This window comes from Orycteropus afer, unplaced genomic scaffold, assembly GCF_000298275.1.
Source record: "Orycteropus afer afer isolate SDZICR_OR568_19922 unplaced genomic scaffold, OryAfe1.0 scaffold00489, whole genome shotgun sequence".
NCBI lineage: Eukaryota > Metazoa > Chordata > Mammalia > Tubulidentata > Orycteropodidae > Orycteropus > Orycteropus afer.
The window spans coordinates 1,007,956-1,028,730 of NW_006922076.1; the positions used below are offsets into that span (position 1 = coordinate 1,007,956).

At 50.2% G+C, this 20,775-nt stretch overlaps 1 protein-coding gene across 1 annotated transcript in view; it reads left to right on the top strand.

Moving 5' to 3' along the window:
* LOC103209240 (splicing factor SWAP) overlaps positions 1–20,775 on the top strand; it is a 95,117-nt gene that overhangs the window by 34,843 nt on the left and 39,499 nt on the right. Inside the window, exons 8-12 of the mRNA XM_007955030.1 lie at positions 5,730–5,970; positions 6,893–7,024; positions 7,549–7,642; positions 8,552–8,720; positions 19,669–19,899. Of these exons, the coding sequence (XP_007953221.1) occupies positions 5,730–5,970; positions 6,893–7,024; positions 7,549–7,642; positions 8,552–8,720; positions 19,669–19,899 (867 nt within the window). The remainder of the gene's footprint in view (positions 1–5,729; positions 5,971–6,892; positions 7,025–7,548; positions 7,643–8,551; positions 8,721–19,668; positions 19,900–20,775) is intronic.

Sequence of the window (20,775 nt, forward strand, 5' to 3'; positions counted from 1 at the left end):
TGTAACCAGATACCAGTGTCAGTGTCACAGAAGAAGATACTCGGGTGGTTCAGTGTAACCAGGTACCAAACTCAGTGTCACAGGAGAAAATACTTGGGTGGTTGGTATAACTAGGGACTTGAGAATAGTTTAACCAGAGTGCATGTGTAATGTAAAACCAATTTGCTCGTAAATTTTTTCCCAAACTACAGTAAGTAGGAGCCAGTAATAATTTTTGTAAAGTTCTATGTAGTGCCCTGCCCTTCCCACTAGTAACCTTGTTTGGAGCCATTTCCATCCCTCGGCTCTCTGTCATTCACTGCTGACCTGCATGTGGTGGCTAATGTGTTCCTGTGCTCTGGGTTTATCCCCTTAGGGTTTGCTCCATTGTCATCCTGCTGGGGCTGCTCCTTAGGGCCCAGAAAACTCTCCCTCACAGCCCAGTGTAACTACAGGTTCGTTTTCTCTGTGCCCTTCCTGTAGTTAAACATATGTTGTAGGATCAAGGACAAGTCATCAGTGGGATTGGAGGGCTGTTGGGTGTGGGTCCTTCAGGAAAGCCTAGGGTCTAGAGTACTAGAGGGAAGGGGGATGGCATGGCTGCCTCCTGAAGCGGGACTGCTGGAGGAGAACAGGCATGACCTCACCTTTGGTCACACAGTGAGGTTTGATGTCTCCTGAGGCGTCCCAGTGCCGAACAGCTAGGCATGTCCATGTTAACTTGGAGCTGACAGCAGCTCTGGGGTCACCGGTACACACAGAGTATAAAGCCAGTGAACTTAGAGAAGACTTCGGCATGCACGTGGACGGTGACAGCGCATCGGTGCTGTGGACAGTATCTGTAGCCCCGGAAAGGGTGGGAGCAGGGCCGAGAGAGATAGCCAGTCCCACCTCCAGCCATCGGCTTCAAAGTGTTGACAGGGCCGGGAGTTAGAAGGCTGTGTCTGCTGTTGCTGCTTCTCACACATGCTCAGCTAAAGGCATGTTAGCACCTACAAAGGGGGGCATGGGTTTTTTTTTTTTTTTTTTTTTTTAATTGTGATTTTGGTGAAAGTTTACAGAGCAAATTCACTTTCCATACAGCTGTTCACATACACTTTGTCTCATGACATTGACTACAAATTACCACAGTGCGACAGTTCCCCTCCCACTTCTTCCTGACAGTTACAGCTTCCCTGTGTCCATCCCTCCGTGCACTCCGGCCCCCCGAGCTGTCTCTCTGTGCATAAACAGCCCTTTAGTTCTTCCATGATTGATCTCTCCAAGGAGTGTATCTACCTAATGTAAATGTTGAGCTCATGCCTGTCTTTTGTTTGGCTGAAAGCCATAGGAGTGGGTTCAATTCCAGACCTGAAGGGCAGCTAGGGGGCATAGTCTCAGTGTTCCCACCAGGCTCTATCAGACCAGCAAACCTGGTCCCCCCTTTTTTCCGCCCCAAATGATTTTGAGTTTTGTTCCACATTGTTTTCCCTCTCTATCCAGGATCAAGGAGGACGTTTTTAAAACTTTGGTTCATAAAGCCGGGTCTGTTTTAAGAATATCCTTACTTCTGGGCAGCATTTTACACAGCTCAGGGCAGGCATGCAGAGGCAGGGAGCGCACAGGGAAAAGGTAACCACGGACAGAAGTGGTTACATTGTGAGGATTGCAGTCTGTGTCACAAAACAAAACCTGTACGAGTTGTGAAGTGGAAAGTGAATTTGCTCACAAAACTGTCACCCAAATCCCAGCTGAAAACATAAGAATATGCCAGTTTCTCACCATGGGATTTGGTACAACTCTTTCTGCTTTTAATGCAAACACGTTCCTCTTTCCCGAATTGTCTCTCAAGCAAAAGAGCTTGCCCACCACCCCGCTAAGCCTTGGAGAGCCCTGTCAACACTAGGGTTCTGTTCTGCAACTTAGACGTACCTGAGATGAAGATCTCACAGAAACAGCAAGAAACTGACTCGGATTTCTGCAAGAAGCCAGCTGACAAAAAGCCATCGGGAAGGTAGCGGGTGCTCTGTCCACCCGTGTGCTCGGTGCATCTTGAAGCACAACGTCCTGGGGAGAAAGACTTCTGAGCGCGCCTCCTTCTTCACGTAGCGTCCTTGGTTGTGTGCCTGCATCTGCCTTCGGAAGGACAGGCCCATTAAAGTGGAGCATACTGGGGGTCGGCTTTTGTCGTTTACTGATGGGAGTCAGTCCCACCACCTCAGTGTTGCACTGACTGTAAAACTGATCCTCTTGGGAAATTGCCTGTGAAATCCTCAGAACAGCAGCAGCCGCCTCGCGTGCTTCGTGCCTGAGTCTGATGCTGGCACAGGCCAGCAGGACCCTGGTGCTGCCCAGCCCTGACCTGTCTAGGGACAGTGTGGTTGGTGAGTGCCTAGGCATCCACCTGTGAACTTGACCCTCTTCCTTGCACTGCCTGGTGGCTCTCAGATGTAGTGGGTGTCAGTTATTGGATGGGGCTGTGCACAGAAAAAGCCCGCCCGCTGTAACTGCTGGTCAATTTGAAGGGTTTTCAGGCCAGGTAAAGGACCTGGTGTGTGACCTCCAAACCCCCACGGGTGGCTCTGCTGTGGTGCTGCTGTGTGCTCAGAGGCCTCGAGAACAGGCATGGTGATGTCATGGCGGCTTCAGGACCCAGGGCTCCCTGCGGGCCCCTGGAGCACACCGGGTGCTTTAGAAGGGGGGCCAGCCTTGCTCGTCAATGTCTGTCAGTGCTTGCTGGGGGCTGGGAGCTGGGCAGGTGGCGCTTTGTCATTGTCTGTGAGAGCCCGCGAGGCAGTGGCCGTGCCAGCAGTTGAGTGCCACGGGGGTAGGTTGCAGCTCCAGCTGCACACGGACTGCGTTGGCCTCAGGATGGGGCCTCACCTGAGAGTCGTGCCTGTGGCAGCACCAAGCAGGACTTCCCATCTGGGCACGGGGGATGGTGCACCGACAGAGGGGCTTCAGTAGTAGTGCTGGCGTCTCTCACACAGCCTGGGGCCAGTACGAGGGGTTGTCGCCCTCCTGGGGCTTTGTTTCTCGGGGCCATTTCGGGAGCGGGCTCTGTTGTATATTTACACCATCATGGGAGCTCCGCTACGCGTCATAAAAGTTCCGTTATCCTTTAGTCAGCACTGCTTTTGGTTACCCCATGGTTCTGACTGACTGCTGGTTTCTGGGGAGTCACAGTCTGGCATAGACTGAAAGCTAGTCCTTTCACAGGCATGAGACTGTGGTTTGAAACAGTCACGTCTCTCTAGGTACATAAAAAATACATTTCGTTCGACCCAAACGGTACATGGTGTCGGCCAAAACGTAACCATCATCTCTTGTTTGTTTCTGTGACTTCACGTGTCCTGTTTGTTGTGGCTACAATTGAAAGTGGTGCTTGTTTGCTAAGAGACGGATGTAGGCAGTGTATTCTTTCCCACTCAGACTGACACTTGGGCCCAGCAGTGGTGGTGGGTCAGTGTCACCTGGTCCTGCCATGCCCGCTCTGGGGGAGCAGGGCTGCACTGTGGGGCCTCCTTTGTGGGAGCAGAACAGTGTCAGGTTTAGAGTAGGAACGACTGGACATAGTGGCCATTCCCTCAAGAATATGCTTACACTTGAATGCTTAATTTTTGGTAAGAAAAGCCGATATGCAAACTGTCACGCCTGTCCACTCCGTCCAGTGTCATTGCTGCTGCTGGTGTTAGGTGCCACAGAGCAGGCTCTGACTCACAGGGACCTTACTGCAGTGCAGTGAGTTACACGCTCTGGCTCTTATGGCCATGGTCTTTGACTCCCACCACATGACGGGGTGAAACTAGACTAATGTGAGGTGCCCGTGGCCCAGCAAGGGGATTGAAGAGCTTGCTGATAATATAAATGTGGTCCATGGTACCCTTGTTGGCATATGGAACCCTAACGTGGGGATTGGTCAGTTCTGCCATCACCTAGGCTTAAAATGAGCCCTCCCAGAGGCAGAAAGGGATCGCACCACCGTCAAGATAGAAGCAGCAGCAGGAGTGGAGTGTGTCCTTAGAGCTGGGATCCCTGCACTGGACTTCTGGAGCCAAGAATGCTTTGCTGAGGTGGCAGAGTGACGGCAGGCGCAGAAGCAGAGCTAAAAGGGCTTTGTAACACTTGCCCTAGCAGGGCAGGGCCAGGCTGAGGGCCAGAGAGAGACCTGCTTTGAGCGTGGCCGAGGGGAGGCTGTCCTGAAGGAAGAGTTGTATGCTGAGTGTTCCAGAACCTGGTGTGTAACCTGTTCCTTCCCTAGTAAACCCATCATCGTGAGTGCTGTCTGTGAGTTCTGCTTGAGCACTGCACTGGGTCGTGGAACCCAGCAGAGAAATAGCGCTATGGGAGGGCTAGTTGGGGTCAGAATTGGCAGAAAGGTTGGAGGGTGGCGACATGTCTGACTTGGACTTCACAGGGACCGGTCTTGGGCTGTTGATGCCGAAGGCAATTCTCTTTTCCTTTCGTAAAGTTAGAGGAGGTCAGAAGATGCCTCCCACATGCCGTGTTCGCGCTACGTACAACAGCACAAAGCGCTGCCCACTCTTAGGCTGTGTTCGCAGTCATTGCTGTGTTTGGGTCTGTTCTTGCAGCCACCGTGTTAGTGAGTCAGTCTCGGTGAGGATTCCCCTCTTCTCGCTGACCCCCCACTTCTAGCTACTGTTCTTCCCTGAGGACACGTCCAATGTCTTCCCATCCTCACTGTGAGGAGAATTCTGGTTGTATTTGTTCACATAATAAATGTGTGTGCGCAGTGCTGGGGCCACGGTGGCAAGTAACACAATGCCTCTGCCCCATCTGGGGCCAGAGAAACAGTGTCGCCTCCTGTCAGACAGGATCGTCTCACTCCAGCAACCTGTCTTCAGAGATGTTTGAGATGTTTCTGTGCTGAAGACAAGTGTGGGGAGCGAAGGGGGGCCCTGGATCTTATTTTGGAATTTTGCCATCTTTTTTCTGGTAATGTCAGCTCTCAACAGTGTGGTACAGGGCGGCGCCTGTCTCCTGTGTACATGTCCATCATCTGTGACACTCTGCCCACTGTATGGTAATGTCAGCTCTCGACAGTGTGGTACAGGGTGGCGTCTGTCTCCTGTGTATGTGTCCATCATCTGTGACACTGTGCCCACCATATGGTAGTGTTGGCCCTGGACAGTGTGGTACGGGGCAGTGTCTGTCTCCTGTGTACGTGTCCATCATCTGTGACACTCTGCCCACTGTGTGGTAATGTCGGCCCTGGACAGTGTGGTACAGGGTGGCGTCTGTCTCCCGCGTGTGTGTCCATCATCAGTGATACTGTGCCCACTGTGTGGTAATGTCAACCTCCACAGCTTGGTACACGGCAGCGTCTATCTCCTGTGTACGGGTGTTCATTAGCATCTGTGACACAGTGCCCACCATGTAGTCGACCCTTGACACACATGCATCAGTGGGTGTAGACTATTGTCAGAGGGAGTAAGAGAAGGAAGGGGACTAGTCTAAAGAGGGGACTTTTTTTAACCTGTACATTCTGAACTTGGGGAGAAAATTAATTTCTAGAGAGTGTCTGTGTTTGATTGCTGTGAATATCCGTGAGGCTGCTCATACCCCATTTGTCCCTGGGGTGTGCCTTGACATTACCTGGTTCCCCTACATTGTGTGTCTGCTCCCAGGAAAGTGTAGGGATTGGTGAGGTGGGATGTGGGTGGCCGTGGCATCGCACCTGGTATTGCAGTGTGAACCGCGGCCGCTGGCCCGTCGCCTGCCACTCACTGTAAATCCATGTCTCTTGACAGCGACAGTGGCAGCCATGTACTACAGCTACTACATGCTGCCCGATGGCACCTGCTGTCTGGCACCACCCCCTCCTGGGATTGACGTGGCCACTTACTATAGCACCCTGCCTGCTGGCGTGACCGTGTCCAGCTCCACCAGTGTGACTACCACTGCCCCTCCACCTCCCGGGACCACACCACCGCCCCCACCGTCCACCGCAGAGACAAGCAGTGGGGTGACCTCTACAACTACCACCACAAGGTCTGTGTGCTGCAGCCCCTGCTCTCTGAGGGGCAGAGTCACCGCCACAGCGCATCGGGATTTGTGACCCAGATCACTCACAGGGCTCCCCCCACCCCAGAGGAGGTCCTAACATGGACATAGCAGCACTCAGAGTGGACTGTCAGCAGATGACCGCCTCCACCCCAGCCTCTGGGCCTGCCCTGTGTCAGCTCCTCAGCTGGCAGCTCACAGTCCTGGGCACAGGTTATGAAACGGCAGAGCTTCCTAAGTTGATGGATGTGACCTTGGCCTACTCCTTGACTCTGACAAGCCTCTGGCAAGCAGGGATCCGGCGAGTAGACACTGGCCCAGGTGACTGTGAGGGCTAGGTCCCACCTTCCCGTTGCCCAGTCTCTGGTGAGAGTACAGGTCAGAGCTGCTGTGGATGAAGGGGGGCTTGGACACCCAAGTGGAAAAGAGGGTTAGGGACCTTGAGGCAGTGACATATTCCTGCAGAAGGGGCCCCTTTGATGAGCACCCACAGGCCATGCCCTGGGAAGGGAAGGGGTCAGCTCATGCTCACTGTCTCGTTCCTGTGACAAGAAAAAGGCGGGGCTTGCCTGGTTAGGATGGAACTGCAGGGATCTGCTAACTGGGAGGGGAAACGGACCTGTTGCTGTGACTTTCAGGGCTCGCTGTTCAGTGAAGTCCTCATTGCCACCATTCTGGTGATATTTCGGTCCCTTGACGACAGCCAGGTTTTTTTTTTCCAAGCAGGTTGACTTGGCCTAGCTTTTCAGAGAACCAGTCACAGCTTACCGTTTGTGTGAGCCTCTGAGACACTAAGTACTGTTTCGCTGACCAGCGTTGCACTGGCTGCATCCTTGGCGAGCTGTGGGCGAGGGTGTGCTTACACAGTCTTGTCTGCACAGGACAGTAAGCCAGCCTCTTCTCCCCGCAGTGCCCTGACCCCAGTGGCAGCCATCATCCCTCCACCCCCGGACATCCAGCCTGTCATTGACAAGCTGGCTGAGTATGTGGCCAGGAACGGGGTGAAGTTTGAGACCAGCGTCCGGGCCAAGAACGACCAGAGGTGAGGTGACCCGTGTGTGTGACATGTGTGGCACCCAATTGGGGCAGAGCTTGCTTAGCCACATAAGTCCTTCTCTGACATCCTTAATCCTTTTCTTGGTTTAGATGTCTTTAGAGAAATATATCTTGTAATTCTCATGTTAAATTGCTTGGAATTATGGTGGGATTTTTGGAATTAGGTTGGTTTGGTTTGGTTTAGTTTTTCAAAGGAAAATGTTGAAGCTACTGAAAGTAAAAGGCTGGAAGTCATGTTTTTCCAGAATCTTCCCTAGGAACTTCGACACAACCTTCCCCGCTTTTTCTTTCTTTAAATCAAATCACATTCTGTGCCTTAAGTAGTAGCACAACATCAAGTGCATAGTGTCTGTGGGCTGACTTGTGTAACCTCGACCCTGTCCACACTGCATTTTCTGTCACATATAAAATAGGGTGTACTGGGAACTTCGTAATGTCATTGAGGGGATAAGGCATTAGCGTCTGGCGCGTCGGGTGGTGGTCAAGAGCGACCCTCTCGTCTGTCCCCAGGTTTGAGTTCCTGCAGCCCTGGCACCAGTACAACGCCTACTACGAGTTCAAGAAGCAGTTCTTCCTCCAGAAGGAAGGTGGTGACAGTGCACAGGTACGTCTGTGGGGTAGGGAGGGCAAGACGGCAGGCTGGCCTCATGGCTCCGGTTTAGGACGGGAGTGCCTGTGTCTCAGTGTGTCTGAAAGGCCCGTTGACCTTAGCTTCCAGGGAGGTGGCATGTGATGCCTTGAACGCCCACTCAGCATAGAGCATGCTTCTGGTGTGCTGGCACTCAGCCAGGTGCATAGCACTCTGGTGCTTGTTGGACCAGATTATAGACAGAAAAGCCCAGTGTTTCAGGCATCAGTGGTTAGACTGTTACTGATACTGGACGGAGGCTGTACGTGTCACTGCCTTAATACATACTTAAACGTGACATTAACCTGTGTGCTTACAGCCAGTGGCCTGAAGTTGAGGGCAGTGCTCAGTGGGCCTTTGCCCCTGAGTGCTGGTTCCACAGGCCCAGCCTCCCAGACACCGGCCCACGTGTTGTCAGGAGTCACAGCATTCAAAGCTTGTCTTCATGCTCTTGCCATCCTTCTGCCTGTCCGCTCTTCTCAGTCACACAGATGCCCTGAGGTGTCTAACTCCACACTGCTGGAGACAGAAGGGAGGGCTTGCTGTCAGTAGACTCCCTCATGGCTTCTCACCCAGTGCTGCAATGTAGAGGATCAGTCCACGGCAGGCAATAGGTATAGTTTGGCACCCCAGAAGCGTCCTGAGCAGTCAGCCGCTGTCCAGAGATGATCCGAGTAGTGTCGCATTCCCAGGTCGGCAAACCTCCCCTGTCCTCTCATCATTCTCTGGTCTACCAGGGGTAGCGGTGTATTTGAGAGTCTGCTCCTTAATGCTTCCCTGGCGTTCCTGCGGACACGCTGTGGTCCAGTGAGGGGCCCACACCTCTCTCGACAAATCCACGTCACTTCCCGTGTATCGACTTACAGTCCTGTTCAGTCTGCGCAGGCTGCGGCAGCACCAGAAGAGGCTCCCGCCGAGTCTGCCCCTGAGAAACCGAGTGAGGCCGTGGACGACGGGGTGTCTGAAGATGCAGCTGAGGGAGGAGGAAGGGCACCCTCTGGGAAGAAGGAGGCGGCGTCCGGCAAAGCCGTGCCGGACGGGAAACTTGTGAAAGGTACGCTGCCCCCCACACCTGAGCGCTGTGCCTTGAGTGGCCACAAGGAGTCCAGGGGACTTAGGACAGTGTCCAGGCAGCAGCTCATACCGAGACTGGAGTTTGACTTGCTAACCTTGCAGCACTTTCCAGATTTGGAATTGAGATCATTTCGACATAAGCGGGTTTTAAGGCGGAGTGTCGGGGGGAGTATAGCCACCTCTTCTTCCGAGCGATTGAGTGGAACTGTTTAGACTGTTTCCAGTGATGCTTCAGTGCAGTAGGTGTGTCATTTAGAAGTCCCTTGAGGCTATCATCAGGCCCAGCTCCCCTGACCTTGTCCTGGTCTATTCCCAGAGGGCATTTCTCATCTGGAAGGACAGGCAGCCATGTGAGTAGTCAGCATAGGAAAAGGCAGAAGGAATGAGGCATGAGCGAATGATTGGCAAGGAGCCACCTGGTCAGATATGGAGAAGCAGTGAGTGCCACCAGGGAGGGATGGGGGAGGCCCTGTGCAGAAGGGGCGTTGAGCTGGGTGTCGTGGCATGGTCAGGATTCCAGAGACAGGGACGCAGTCACGGGCGGAGGTGTGGGGCCTGGGGATTGGGTGATTGAGCCAGCTGTCATGGGCTATGTGGGATTCCAGAGACGGATGCAGTCGTGAGCGGAGGTGCAGGGCCTGGGGACTCTGGTGGGTGGCAAGCAGGACACGGCTAGAAACAGTCTGGATGCTCAGGGAGCTTGTTCCACACTGAGGTCACTGTCCTGTGGGCAGCGGAACATCTTCCCATGCTTTATGAGTGGTCACCGTGTCCTGTCTGGTGGCTGGGGCAGTGGACATGGGACAGCAGCACCACTCAGCAGGCCGTGTGCAGCTCTGGTCACAAGGGCAGGGAACCTGAGGGACTTCCCTGAGACGCTGGACGTCCGGGACCGCCTCTTTCCCACAGAGGCCAGTTTTGATGGGAACAGTGGTTGTGACGAGTGGCTGCATTGGCTCACTGGATAAGTTCAGCTCTTCAGGAAGTCTGAAAGTTAGGGTCCCTCCTACCAGGTGGTCAGCAGAGCACCTGTGTTGTACCCCTTACACTTATGGCTGCTTGCAGACCCACCAGGACCTCCAAAGGAATGAAAGAAATTCAGGGAAGATTTCATTGCCCTGGAAAGCGGGCACAGATGCTATGCGCACTTCAGAAACCGTGAGGGCTTGCTTTTACCGCCTGCAGATGGAAGAGGTGGTGAGGGAGGGCATGCCTGCCAGCCTCCAGCTAGATGTCTATGACAGCCACAGAGAGTCAGCTCTCAGCTGGGGTGCTGTTAGGGTGCTTGGGGGAGCAGCTTGTTGGTTCTCTTAGTGTCTCTAGGACGTGTAGCAGGTCTGTACCTTGGAGGCTGGCTTGGTGCTACCCTCGTGTGCTGGTGGGCTGAGCAGAGTGGGCCTGCCACAGTTGGCACAGACTTGCCAGGCATGGGGCTGAGCCGCCTGCTGTGTGTAGCTCCCTCCATCTCCGTGGCCAGTTCTGTGATAGCATGTTTACAGTGGGTCATCTGAACAGAGGCCTACATAGGACCTGACAAAAGTCTTCCCAGCTCTCCTCTGGAAAAAGGCCAGCCTCTCTCTACAGGGTTCAGGAAAAAGGAAACCTTTGCACCTATGAAGATGCGGAGATCAGAGGGCCACGTCTGAGCTTCCCAGGCAGATGAGCTCCCGTGAGATGGCGTGCTGGGTAGCAGTGAGAGCATATGCACCTGATAGCACTCTCACATGGACCTGACATCTGGGATGCCAGTGCAGCTGGTGATCAGGCGTCTGGGAAAGATGGCTCGGTTTCAAAACACTGCAGAGGTGCCATAGGACAGGTAGCTGCGAAGAGGTGCCATAGGACAGGTAGCTGAGAAGACAGGCCTTCCCAAAGTGAAAGAACAAAGATGGAAGAAAAGCATCCGGGTAGAAAAATATACATTGGGTCCCCCGGGGGGAGAGACCCAGACTAGCCATTAGACTCCAGCATTAAGGGTCAGTGATGCAGCAGACTCAGCCACGTCAGCACCGAATACTCAGCGCGATAGCACAGTGGGGAAAGTCCTCAACAAAACAACTATGCATTCAACCCGAGAATCTGGGGAAAAACCATGGGATGAATCTAAGGAGACAGGAAAGGGAATACAATAAAAGTAGAAGCGCAAACTAGTGAGGATATACTAAGAAAACCCGGTAAAATATACACTCGGCGCACACTCCAAGCACATGTGTGTGCGCGTAGCGTTGGCAGGAAGACCAGCAGTCCATAGAGCTCGGAAGTGGAATACATTTTTCAGTCACTGAAAAATGTCATTTTCCAAGGAAACACAAGTTTGCCAAATTTCTCAGAAAGAGGCAGGACCCACTTAGAAAATATGAGTCAGCTGAACAGCTCTGCAAGTAGGCAGTGGGCCAATGCAGTTAACAGTGACTTCATGTACCGTCAAGAAATGGGAAGGCCCAGGTTATTAAACGCACCCCAGATAATTCAGAAAGATGGGGAACAACAGCACCCTCAGGCCTCGCAGTACTAGCAATCCACAGACGGTTGCTTCGACCAGAGATGCAATGTCATAGATCAGCCCAGCCCTGCTGCACCTGCTGGACTAGACCGGCCCAGCCCTGCTACCCAAAGTAAGCAGTAACACAAGCAGGATCCGCCCCAGGAATTCCAGCAGGGCAGGCCACCAGGCACCTTTCCTATTTTCTTAGTGGATGCTGGAAAACCTCAGTGTTTCCTGGAATTGATTTTAATAATTGATATTGGAAAAACAGGCTCTCCATTCTGGAGGGAAAAAAATTAAATGCAACCTATACATCACATCTGATGACAGTAATTCCAAGCAGATTAAATATCTAAATATGAAAGTCGAAGAAAATGTAACTTATTAAAACCTTAGAGTTGAAAAGGACTTTGTAAAAATTGAAGCTACTAGGCATAAGGAGAGATTGAGTAGGCCTGATGGGGACAGGGCAGAAATAAATTTAAAAAGCAAAGGTTGGGACTTTGATCAGATGGAGGGACAGGCAGACAAGCGACACAGACCCTCTTCAACAAAGAAAAGAAAAACCAATTGACAGAGATACAGAAGATAATCCTGGAGCCCTGAGCTTTGAGAGGAACTATGCAGAAATGGATTAGGCATCAACTAGTGGAAAAACCTGAACAAAAACAGTGAGTACAGAGACGGTCAGAGCTGCGGACTATCAGCTACTCTGATGGGACCAACAGCCTAAATATTTCCAAGTGGTATTGGGACCTGAGAGTTGACCTAAAGATCAGCCCTGGTCAACAAAGGCTGCAGGGACGACTGCGCTGGTGGCCTATGACTAGGAAGGGAAACCGCAAGGAGGGAGACAACCTGAGCTATTGACTTTCTGTTGGCCATAGAGCCCAGCCATTTTGATTGTTTACACACAGCAGCCATTTTGGATATTTAAAGTGACCAAGGGCACAGCCATTTTGAATCTTTACAAGTGGCAACCATTTTGGATTTTAAAGTGATAGCATTCTCATTCATTCAGATTCCAGGGACCTAAGAATAGGCTCCGTTTGCCAAGGTCGGCAGGGACACCCGAGAGGCTGACAACAGGAAAGGAGACAGTATATAAGTGCTGTCAACTAACAAATAGAGGAGCACAGCACAGTACCCTGCTTGCGTAGATAACATGCAAACAAAAATTGTGGGCAAGTCACTCCAACATACAACCACCAATTAAATACAAACATAAAAACATCACAATGCCATGGAGATAAAAGAGCATCACAGTCCACACAAAGAGGTAAGATAAAGCAGCAGAAACAAGGGACCAGGATACAGACCCAAAACATCCCTAAGGAAGATGTAGCACTGGAACTTCCTGATAAGGAATTCAAAAGAATTATATTTAGATATCTTCAACGAATTGAGAGAGATCAAGGGAAACACAGAGAAAACCTTGGAACAATTTCAAAAAACAATACAAGAACAAAATGACAAAATAAATGAAAAGTTAGAAATGATACAAAATGTACACACAGAAATCCAGGAGATTAATACTAAATTTTCAGAAATAGATAAGGCATTGAATGGGCAAAGGAGAACAATTGAATCAATGGAAGACAGAATCGAAGGCAAATACCTGAGCACTTCTTTGGAAAGGGATAAATCAGAAAAAAGATAAAAACAAAATGAAGAAAGCCTAAGGTTTATGTGGGATACATACCATCAAAAGGAATAACCTACATGTCATCAGAATTCCAGAACAAGAAGAGACAAATAAAACCACAGAGAAAACTGTCAAAGATTTGTTGGAAGAAAATTTTCCTGGTATGATGAAAGATAAGAATATATCCATTCAGGAAGTCCAGCGAACCCCAAACAGGATAGACCCCAAAAGAAAATAACCCAGACATATCATCATCAAATTTACCAAAACCAAAGACAAAGAAAGAATCATGAGAGCAGCACGGGAAAAATGAAAAGTTATCTACAAGGGGCAACCAATAAGACTAAGCTCAGATTTCTCGACAGAAACCATGTAGGCAAGAAGACAATTTGTTGTTGTTGTTGTTACGTGCCGTCGAGTCGGCCCTGACTCATAGCGACCCCTCCTTGGGTTTCCGAGGCAGTATCACTACGGAAGTAGGATTGCCCAACCTTCCTTCCGAGGAGTGGCTGGTGGGTTTGAACCGCCAGCCATCTGGTTAGCAGGCAAGTGTCGTAGCCACTATGCTACCAGAGCTCCCAGAAGACAATGGGATGGTATATATAAAACACTGAAAGAGAAAATTTTCCAACCACGAATTAGGTACCCAGCAAAATTGTCCCTCAAATATGATGGTGAAGTTAGGACATTTCCAGATAACCAGAAATTAAAGGAATTTGTTAAAACCAGACCAGCCTTACAAGAGATGCTAAAGGGTGCCCTTTGGACAGAGAAGCAACAACAGCCAACAACTGACCATTGACACACATAATGATATAACCCAGAAACTAACCCAGCTATGGAAGTATCCAAAGTAAATAAGCCTACAAGATTGTAAACAGGGAACCAGAGACATCAATTGACAAATGAGGACAAACCAAAAACAGGGAAAAACTGTTGTTACAGAACTTCTAGATGGTAGGTACAAAAACGGCAAGGAGGCCACATGTTCTGACCTCCTCTAACCCTACAAGGGGAAGGCAGGATTACCAGCAGTAAACCAAGGCCTATTACTGCAAGGCCAGACATGCTGCCTCCCTCCAGCCCTTTCACCAACCGTTCCTCCCAAAGCACCCACCACCTCTCTCCTGGGTTCAGTAATTCGCTGCAGTGGCCACACAGAACTCACGGATTACGGGATTTATTAGGGAATCACCAGGCTACAACTCAAGTTCAGGAAGAACGCTCAGTCTCTCTCCCAGCCCACCGTCCCTCAGCCAACAGTCTCTCACAGTCTCTTTCCCAGCAGCACGTGTCTCTTTCAGGGGCGCATGTCTCTTTTGGCAGCACGTCTTCCTCCACCAGCAGTCAGAGAGAGTTCTTCCAGGAGGCCTCCTTTTGAGCCCGGAAGGGTGGTCAAACTAGCCAATCACAGCATCAGAACTCTAAGGACGTGAGAGAGAGTGGGAACCTCCCAGAACATTGTATTGTGCCACGCCCAACAGAAATAACCCAGGTGGGCGACTTTAAAATCAGGATCTCCTCAGTTGCTAATAGCAATTCCCACCTTGGTGTTTACAAAGACTTATGGGTAGAAAAGCCACACTAAGTAATTTACTACACCGCAGTAGGGAAGTCAAAACAAGTACAAGAGAACGAACTGTTCTAAACTTGGGAAGAAAAGTATAAATCACAGGGTAACCTCAAAGAAAAATGATGAACCTTCACATCAAAAAAGAGGACCCACATAAATATTCAGCAAATAAAAACACAATAGCAATGAAGGAAATGATAACACGATTCATAAACAAAACAAGCTCAGCACAGAAAATTATATGGAACAAAGAAATCAACACCATGAGAAAGCACATAACAAAAATGACACAACAAATTAATATTTGCCGATAACTACATATCTGACAAGGGACTTATCTCTGAGATTTATAGCAGAAGAGTGGATGACCAACCTAGGGGACATACACATAATGGAATGCTATGCAGCACTAAAGAATAATATATAGTCTGCAGAATACCGAATAATATGGATGGACTTGGAGGACATTATGCTGAGTGAAATAAGTCAATCACAGAAGGACAAATATAAGTTCATTGTTGTGGAGGGTCAAGTAAAGGTTTGTATATAGAGGAAAACTTTCTTTGTTGGTTGCCAGGGGTGGGAGGGGAGAGAACCCTGCAAAAAAACAAAAAAAAAATTGCATTGACCCATGTCATTTTAGTTTTGTTGTGTATTTCACTGTACATAAATTATATTTCAATAAAATGCATTTTAAAAATTAAATGACAAGGCGAAGCTCAAAAATGGTGGTTTCCACAACCAGTCCTAGAGACTGGTACACCGTCCGATCTGCAACCTATACAACTATGAGACCAGAAGAACTAGATGGTGCCCAGCTACCACTGCCATCCACTTGGAAGGGATGTTATGTAGGAGATCCTGGATAGAGAGGGAGAACAATGTGGTACAAAACTCAAAATCATTTGGAGGGAAAAAAAAAAAGAAGGTGGGGACCAGGTTTGCTGGTCCAATGGAGCCTGGTGTAACCACTGAGACTATGGCCCCTAGCTGCTCTTCAGGTCTGGAATTGAACCCACAACTGTGGTTTCCAGCCAAACAAAGTACAGGCATGTGAGTTAAACATTTACCTCAAGTAGACACACGCCCTGGAGAGAACACTCATGGGAGAAGGAAGGGCTGCTTATGCACAGGGAGATAGCTCAGGGTACAGAAGAGTATGAAGGGATGGACACTGGGAGGAGGTAACTATGGGGAGGAAGTGGGAGGGGAGCTGCTGCATTGTAAATTTTGGTCAATGTCATGAGACAAAGTATATGTGAACTGCTGTATGAAAAGTGAATTTACTCTGTAAATCTTCACCCAAATCCTAAAAAAAAAAAAAAAAAAAAAATGGTGGTTTCTAATGTAATGGAAGATAAAGTGTTAATATCCTCACTATAGAAAGAGCACTAATAAATCAATGAAAAGATAGTCATTGCAGTAGAAAAACGGACAAAATATGAAAAAATTCCCAGAAGAATATAAATATAAAATGGTCCATGAATGAAACTTAAACATACCATCATTAACAAGATCATGCTTTATGCCTCTTGAGTTGGTGATATCAGAGAATACTCGGTGATGGGGAGGACTGTCCCGGAAGCTGACAGCCTTTCTGAAGTGCAGCCTAACTGTGCATCAGGATCACGTGAACAAGTGCCTGGCTCTTACCTGTCCAGGACACACTGTTCCCAGAAGCATCTGGCAAGGACCTTCATCACAGCACCTGGTGGGCTTCAAAACAAAAACTTAGATACAGCTGTGGGCCACGGTGAGGCAGGAGGATGTGTCGGTTCTCAGACGTGCCCGTTACGTGACGTGTGTTTACAGACAGGGAAGCATGTCCCTTGCTAAGGGAATGAGGCAGGAACTGTGTGTGACCATGTGCCTGGAAATGCCCACTGCTTTTCTATAGGCCATCGGTCCACATCAGAATTGCACCGGTTTTTTATTTAGGTCACCTCTGCTTTCAAAACTTCTATCGAGAATACAAGCTATCTATGAAGTTACAAGTTGTGTGTTCTACCTTGTGAGTGGGGCGCCTGTGTGCCGTGAACGATGGAGGGTTTTGTCAGTTCATTCTTGAATAGTTGATACGTGTGGTGCAACAAACTGGGTCCATTCATGCCTCACCCGTCCAGTCACCCATCCAGGGTCCTATCCCCAAGGCAAGGGGCAAGCAGACCATGCTGCCCATAAACTGCACCAGGAATATGGCTGTGATGAAGGAGAGAGGCTGGGAGGGCCATCCTGGGTAACGTCTGAGCAGCCAGAACAAGAGCGAGAAGACTTTCGGGCAGGGAGGGCCCTGAGGTGCGGCTGTGAGGAGCAGGGGCTCACGGGCCACTGAGCCCAGTGCAGCCAGGCAGCGCGTGGGTCGGCACACGAGGAGAGGAGGCCTGGCAACCCGGGGCTTTGGGGGCCGAGCAGCCCGTGGGGCTGCGGGGAGGGCTTTTTCTGTGCTGCAGCGCTTGCAGATAGGATTGGAGAGGTAACTGGTGGGACCAGACTGCACACCAGCTGCTGCCTCATCCCCTCCTTACCAGCTGCGCTACCTTGGGAAAGTCAGGCCGTCTTGAGCCTCCATTTCATCATTTCTCAAACGGGACCCTACCGGCTCTGTCTCACGGGGCGGCCGCTGTTACACAAGGTTAAGCGTGAAGAATGTGCAGACGAGCCCAGTGTTTGCTGGGTCCCTTCAAAGTGCTTTGTTGAACAGTTGGGGCTGACACTGTTTGCCGCCCTTACATGGCGCCTTCCGAATGTCTGCTGTGCGCTGTTACGCTCAGACAGGAGGCTCAGGCTTTCGTTCCAGTGTTACGTTTGTCAATTACTCACTTTCCTAATTTGGGGCGAGAGAGGGTTTAAGAATAATTATTTAAAAATTATTTTGTGATTCAGTATTTCATTCTGGCCCCTTGACTTGAGTACTTTTGATGAACATTTTAGGTGAAGGTTTCTCTCATTTGGAAAGTTTTTTTGGCTGTGCTTCATTAGAGAGACCATGTTATCACAAGCAGTAAAGTGTTAATTTTGTTACACTTCATTTCTGTATGGATGATTTCAAACATACACGAAATCAGACCATAGTCTATAGTGACTGTACACACGCACACTGCACATGCTCACACATGCACACACACGTATACACATCCCCCAGCTTCACTGATTAACCCCAAGACTAACTTTCCTCCACATAGCTCAGTCACACATGCCCCTGGAAGCCCGCCCCCAGAGTACTTGAAGTAAAGCCCCACCAGGATTACTTTTTAGCTGTAGATAGTTTAGTATGTATCTCTTGGAAATGGGGACTGTAAAATGGCTCGTACTGACTACTTACACGATGTGTTTTTAGTCCCCTGTGTTGCATCTGGTTTCTAGGAGGTTGTTGGAAACTTGAATAAAAATGTGTAACACTGTCAGATCCATACTCAAATGAAACCTGTCATTTTTCTCCTTTTGATTTTGACTTAACAGAGTATCTCTCTCCTACACCCCATCTCCCATCATGCGATGTGCTGTGGGGCTCGAGTAGTGGTTGAGAAAGGAAGGTTCTATTCCAAGAACTCCTTTCACTCATTGATGGGTTTGGAACATGAAATGGGAAAAACGGGACAGCCTCTGGGACCAGCTGGGCTCATCTGTCAATGGGCCCCGGAACTGGAGCTACAGGTGTCGCTCACCATGTTCTAGAAGCTTCCTGTGTTTTCCCTGTTGTTGCTGGTGCTGGTTCCCAGCAACCCCGTGAACGGCAGAAGCAGACAATGCCAGTACCACACCACACTCGCACTCATTCCTGTGCTTGAGCCCATTGTCACAACCACTGAGTCAGTCCGTTTTACCTAGAACCCATTTTCCTTTCACATTCAGCTGCTTTGCAAGGCATTTAAAATTTCCCTTCCTTGTAGTTTACTTGACAACCACGTTTTGAAAGTAGAATATCTCTTTAAGCTCTGTTAGCAGTTGTTAAGAGCCATTTACCCGCATTTAAAGAGAGGGCTCTGTGAGCCCTTGTTGACTTGGATGGGACAGGAAGGGATGTTCTTCTTGGGGCTTTGTCTCAACTCCTACATAAAAATCTCCAAGTATCCTAGGGGAGAAAAAGTGAACCACCAAAACTTTTGTAATTGTGAGCTTAAGAAATTCTTAGAGATGTGCAAGTAGACGACCCTGACACCTGGCACAAAGTTGGCACCCTATAGAATATGTGCTGGGCAGGTTCTGTCATTTTCCTTGTAAGAAAGGACTTTATTATATCACCAGGATCTTTTAAGATGCCTTTTTATAGTGGAAGGAGCTCTGGTGGCGTAGTGGGAAAGGCTGTTAACTGGAAGATAAGCAATTCAAACCCACCAGCTGCTCCAAGGGAGAAGGGTGAGGCAGTCTCCGTCTGTGAAGATTTGCATCCTTGGGAACCCGACGGGGGTCGCTATGAGTAGGACTCGACTTGATGGCAGTGAGTTTGGTTCGGTTTTTTTTAGTGGAGTCACACCATAGGCCTACTTAACAGATAGGCTGAGTTTCCTCCACCTACAAAAGGGAAAAAGTGGAATTGACCATTTTAAAATGCCAGTGGTCCCACCATGCCCCAGAGGGTGAGTCCCGGTGCAGTCTCAGTGTAGCCCCGACATGGACACTGTTGCCACGTGGTTCTCTCTGTCAGCCGGGTTTGCTGCAGTTCAGTGAGGACAACCCCGTGAGTTTGGGTGGGTGTGTCCTGTGCAGCCCTGACATGGGTACTGTCACCATGCCGTTCCCCCGGTTTGGTATGGCTCACTGGGGACATCTCCATGACCATGAGCGGCTGTGTCCTGTGCAGCCCTGACATGGGCACTATCACCATGTGGTTCCCTCTGTCAGCCCAGTTTGGTGTGGCTCTCTGACGGTGTCCCCCGTGAGCATGGGGGGCGTGTCCTGTGCAGCCCTGACACGGATACTGTTGCCATGCGGTTCTCTGTCAGCCCACTTTGGTGTGGCTCTCTGAGGGCATCCCCCATGAGCATGGGCTGGTGGTCATCACAGCAGCTTACTATCCACGTGATAGGCTGGAATGGGCACATGTGACCGGCTCTACTGGCTAGTGGCAGAGCCCCTCCTGCGTGCGGTTCGGCTCCGACCTAGGCTGTCCCCTCCCTGTGGGTGGTGCCCTGCAAATCCTGTGGACAGGAGCCCTGTAAGCATGTCTGCTCTCTCTTCTGATAGTTTTCCTTAAAACGTGTCCCATTTTGGCCTTTTCTCAATAGCATCCTTTGCGCCAATAAGCTTTGCAATCAAGGCCAAAGAGAACGACCTGCTTCCCCTGGAAAAGAACCGTGTCAAACTGGATGACGACAGTGATGAAGATGAAGAAGGCAGGGAGGGCCAGGAGAGCTGCAGCAGCGTCACCAGTGCGAACCCGGCCGTCGTCACACCCTGTGTGGTTGTGGAGGAAAAGAAACCACCTCTTACCCAGGAGGAGCTGGAAGCAAAACAAGGTTTGTGGGCATGTTTTACCTTCTCGAAAGAAAGTGCGTAAGCCAGGCTCCGCCTTCCCGAGCCGGGAGTGCTGGTGCTGTACGTTATCCCCGGTGTCTGGCAGTCAGACCCGCCTGGCTGTGCTGTGGCTTTGAGCACCAGGAGAGCTCTCTGCTGGAGCAAGGAGTGATTTCTTCATTAGAGCACAGCCACACTGGCTGCACCAGCCCGGCAGCCGCGGCAGAGCCCACTAACACAGAGCCAGTCTGCACTTGGATTACAGCCAGGGTGAAGCACTCGGCCTCCATCCCTGCTCATGCTAATTCACAAGGCAAGGAGCCATCCTCTGTGAGCCCCCGGCCCTGAGACACATGCCCAGCTGACTCTCATGCCATGATCCCACCACGTGCATCGTGGCCTTGGCACACATGTCTACCGCAGCCAGGGTCTGGGACAGCCCGAGTCTCCACCCCGGCCCAGGACAGGATTACGCTCTGCATCACACGGCTCGTTGATGGGCCAGTTGGGTTTTACCTGTTGGGATGATTGTCTAAGATTGCTTCCTTTGTACTTAAAAACATATCAAGCCAGATTTAGAGAAGATGCTTTCCTACCGCAGCGTGCCCTACTCTCCAGAGCTGGCTTCGTGCTAGGGTTGCTCCCCACAGCAAGCGCGTCTTTGTCTGTGTGCGTCTGCAGCCTCGATTACTGTGTGTGGACTCAGCACCTGTCAGAGCATGTGGCGCGAAACACTTTTCATAGGGTATCCGTTGCTTGGTGTGAATATTTGGACATGTGTGTGTAGATGAGCGCCGTCCTGACGGTCTCCATTATTCCAGCTTCCACTAGTCTGGACTTCTCACCGTTGAAAGTAACATTTGGAAAAATAAACATTA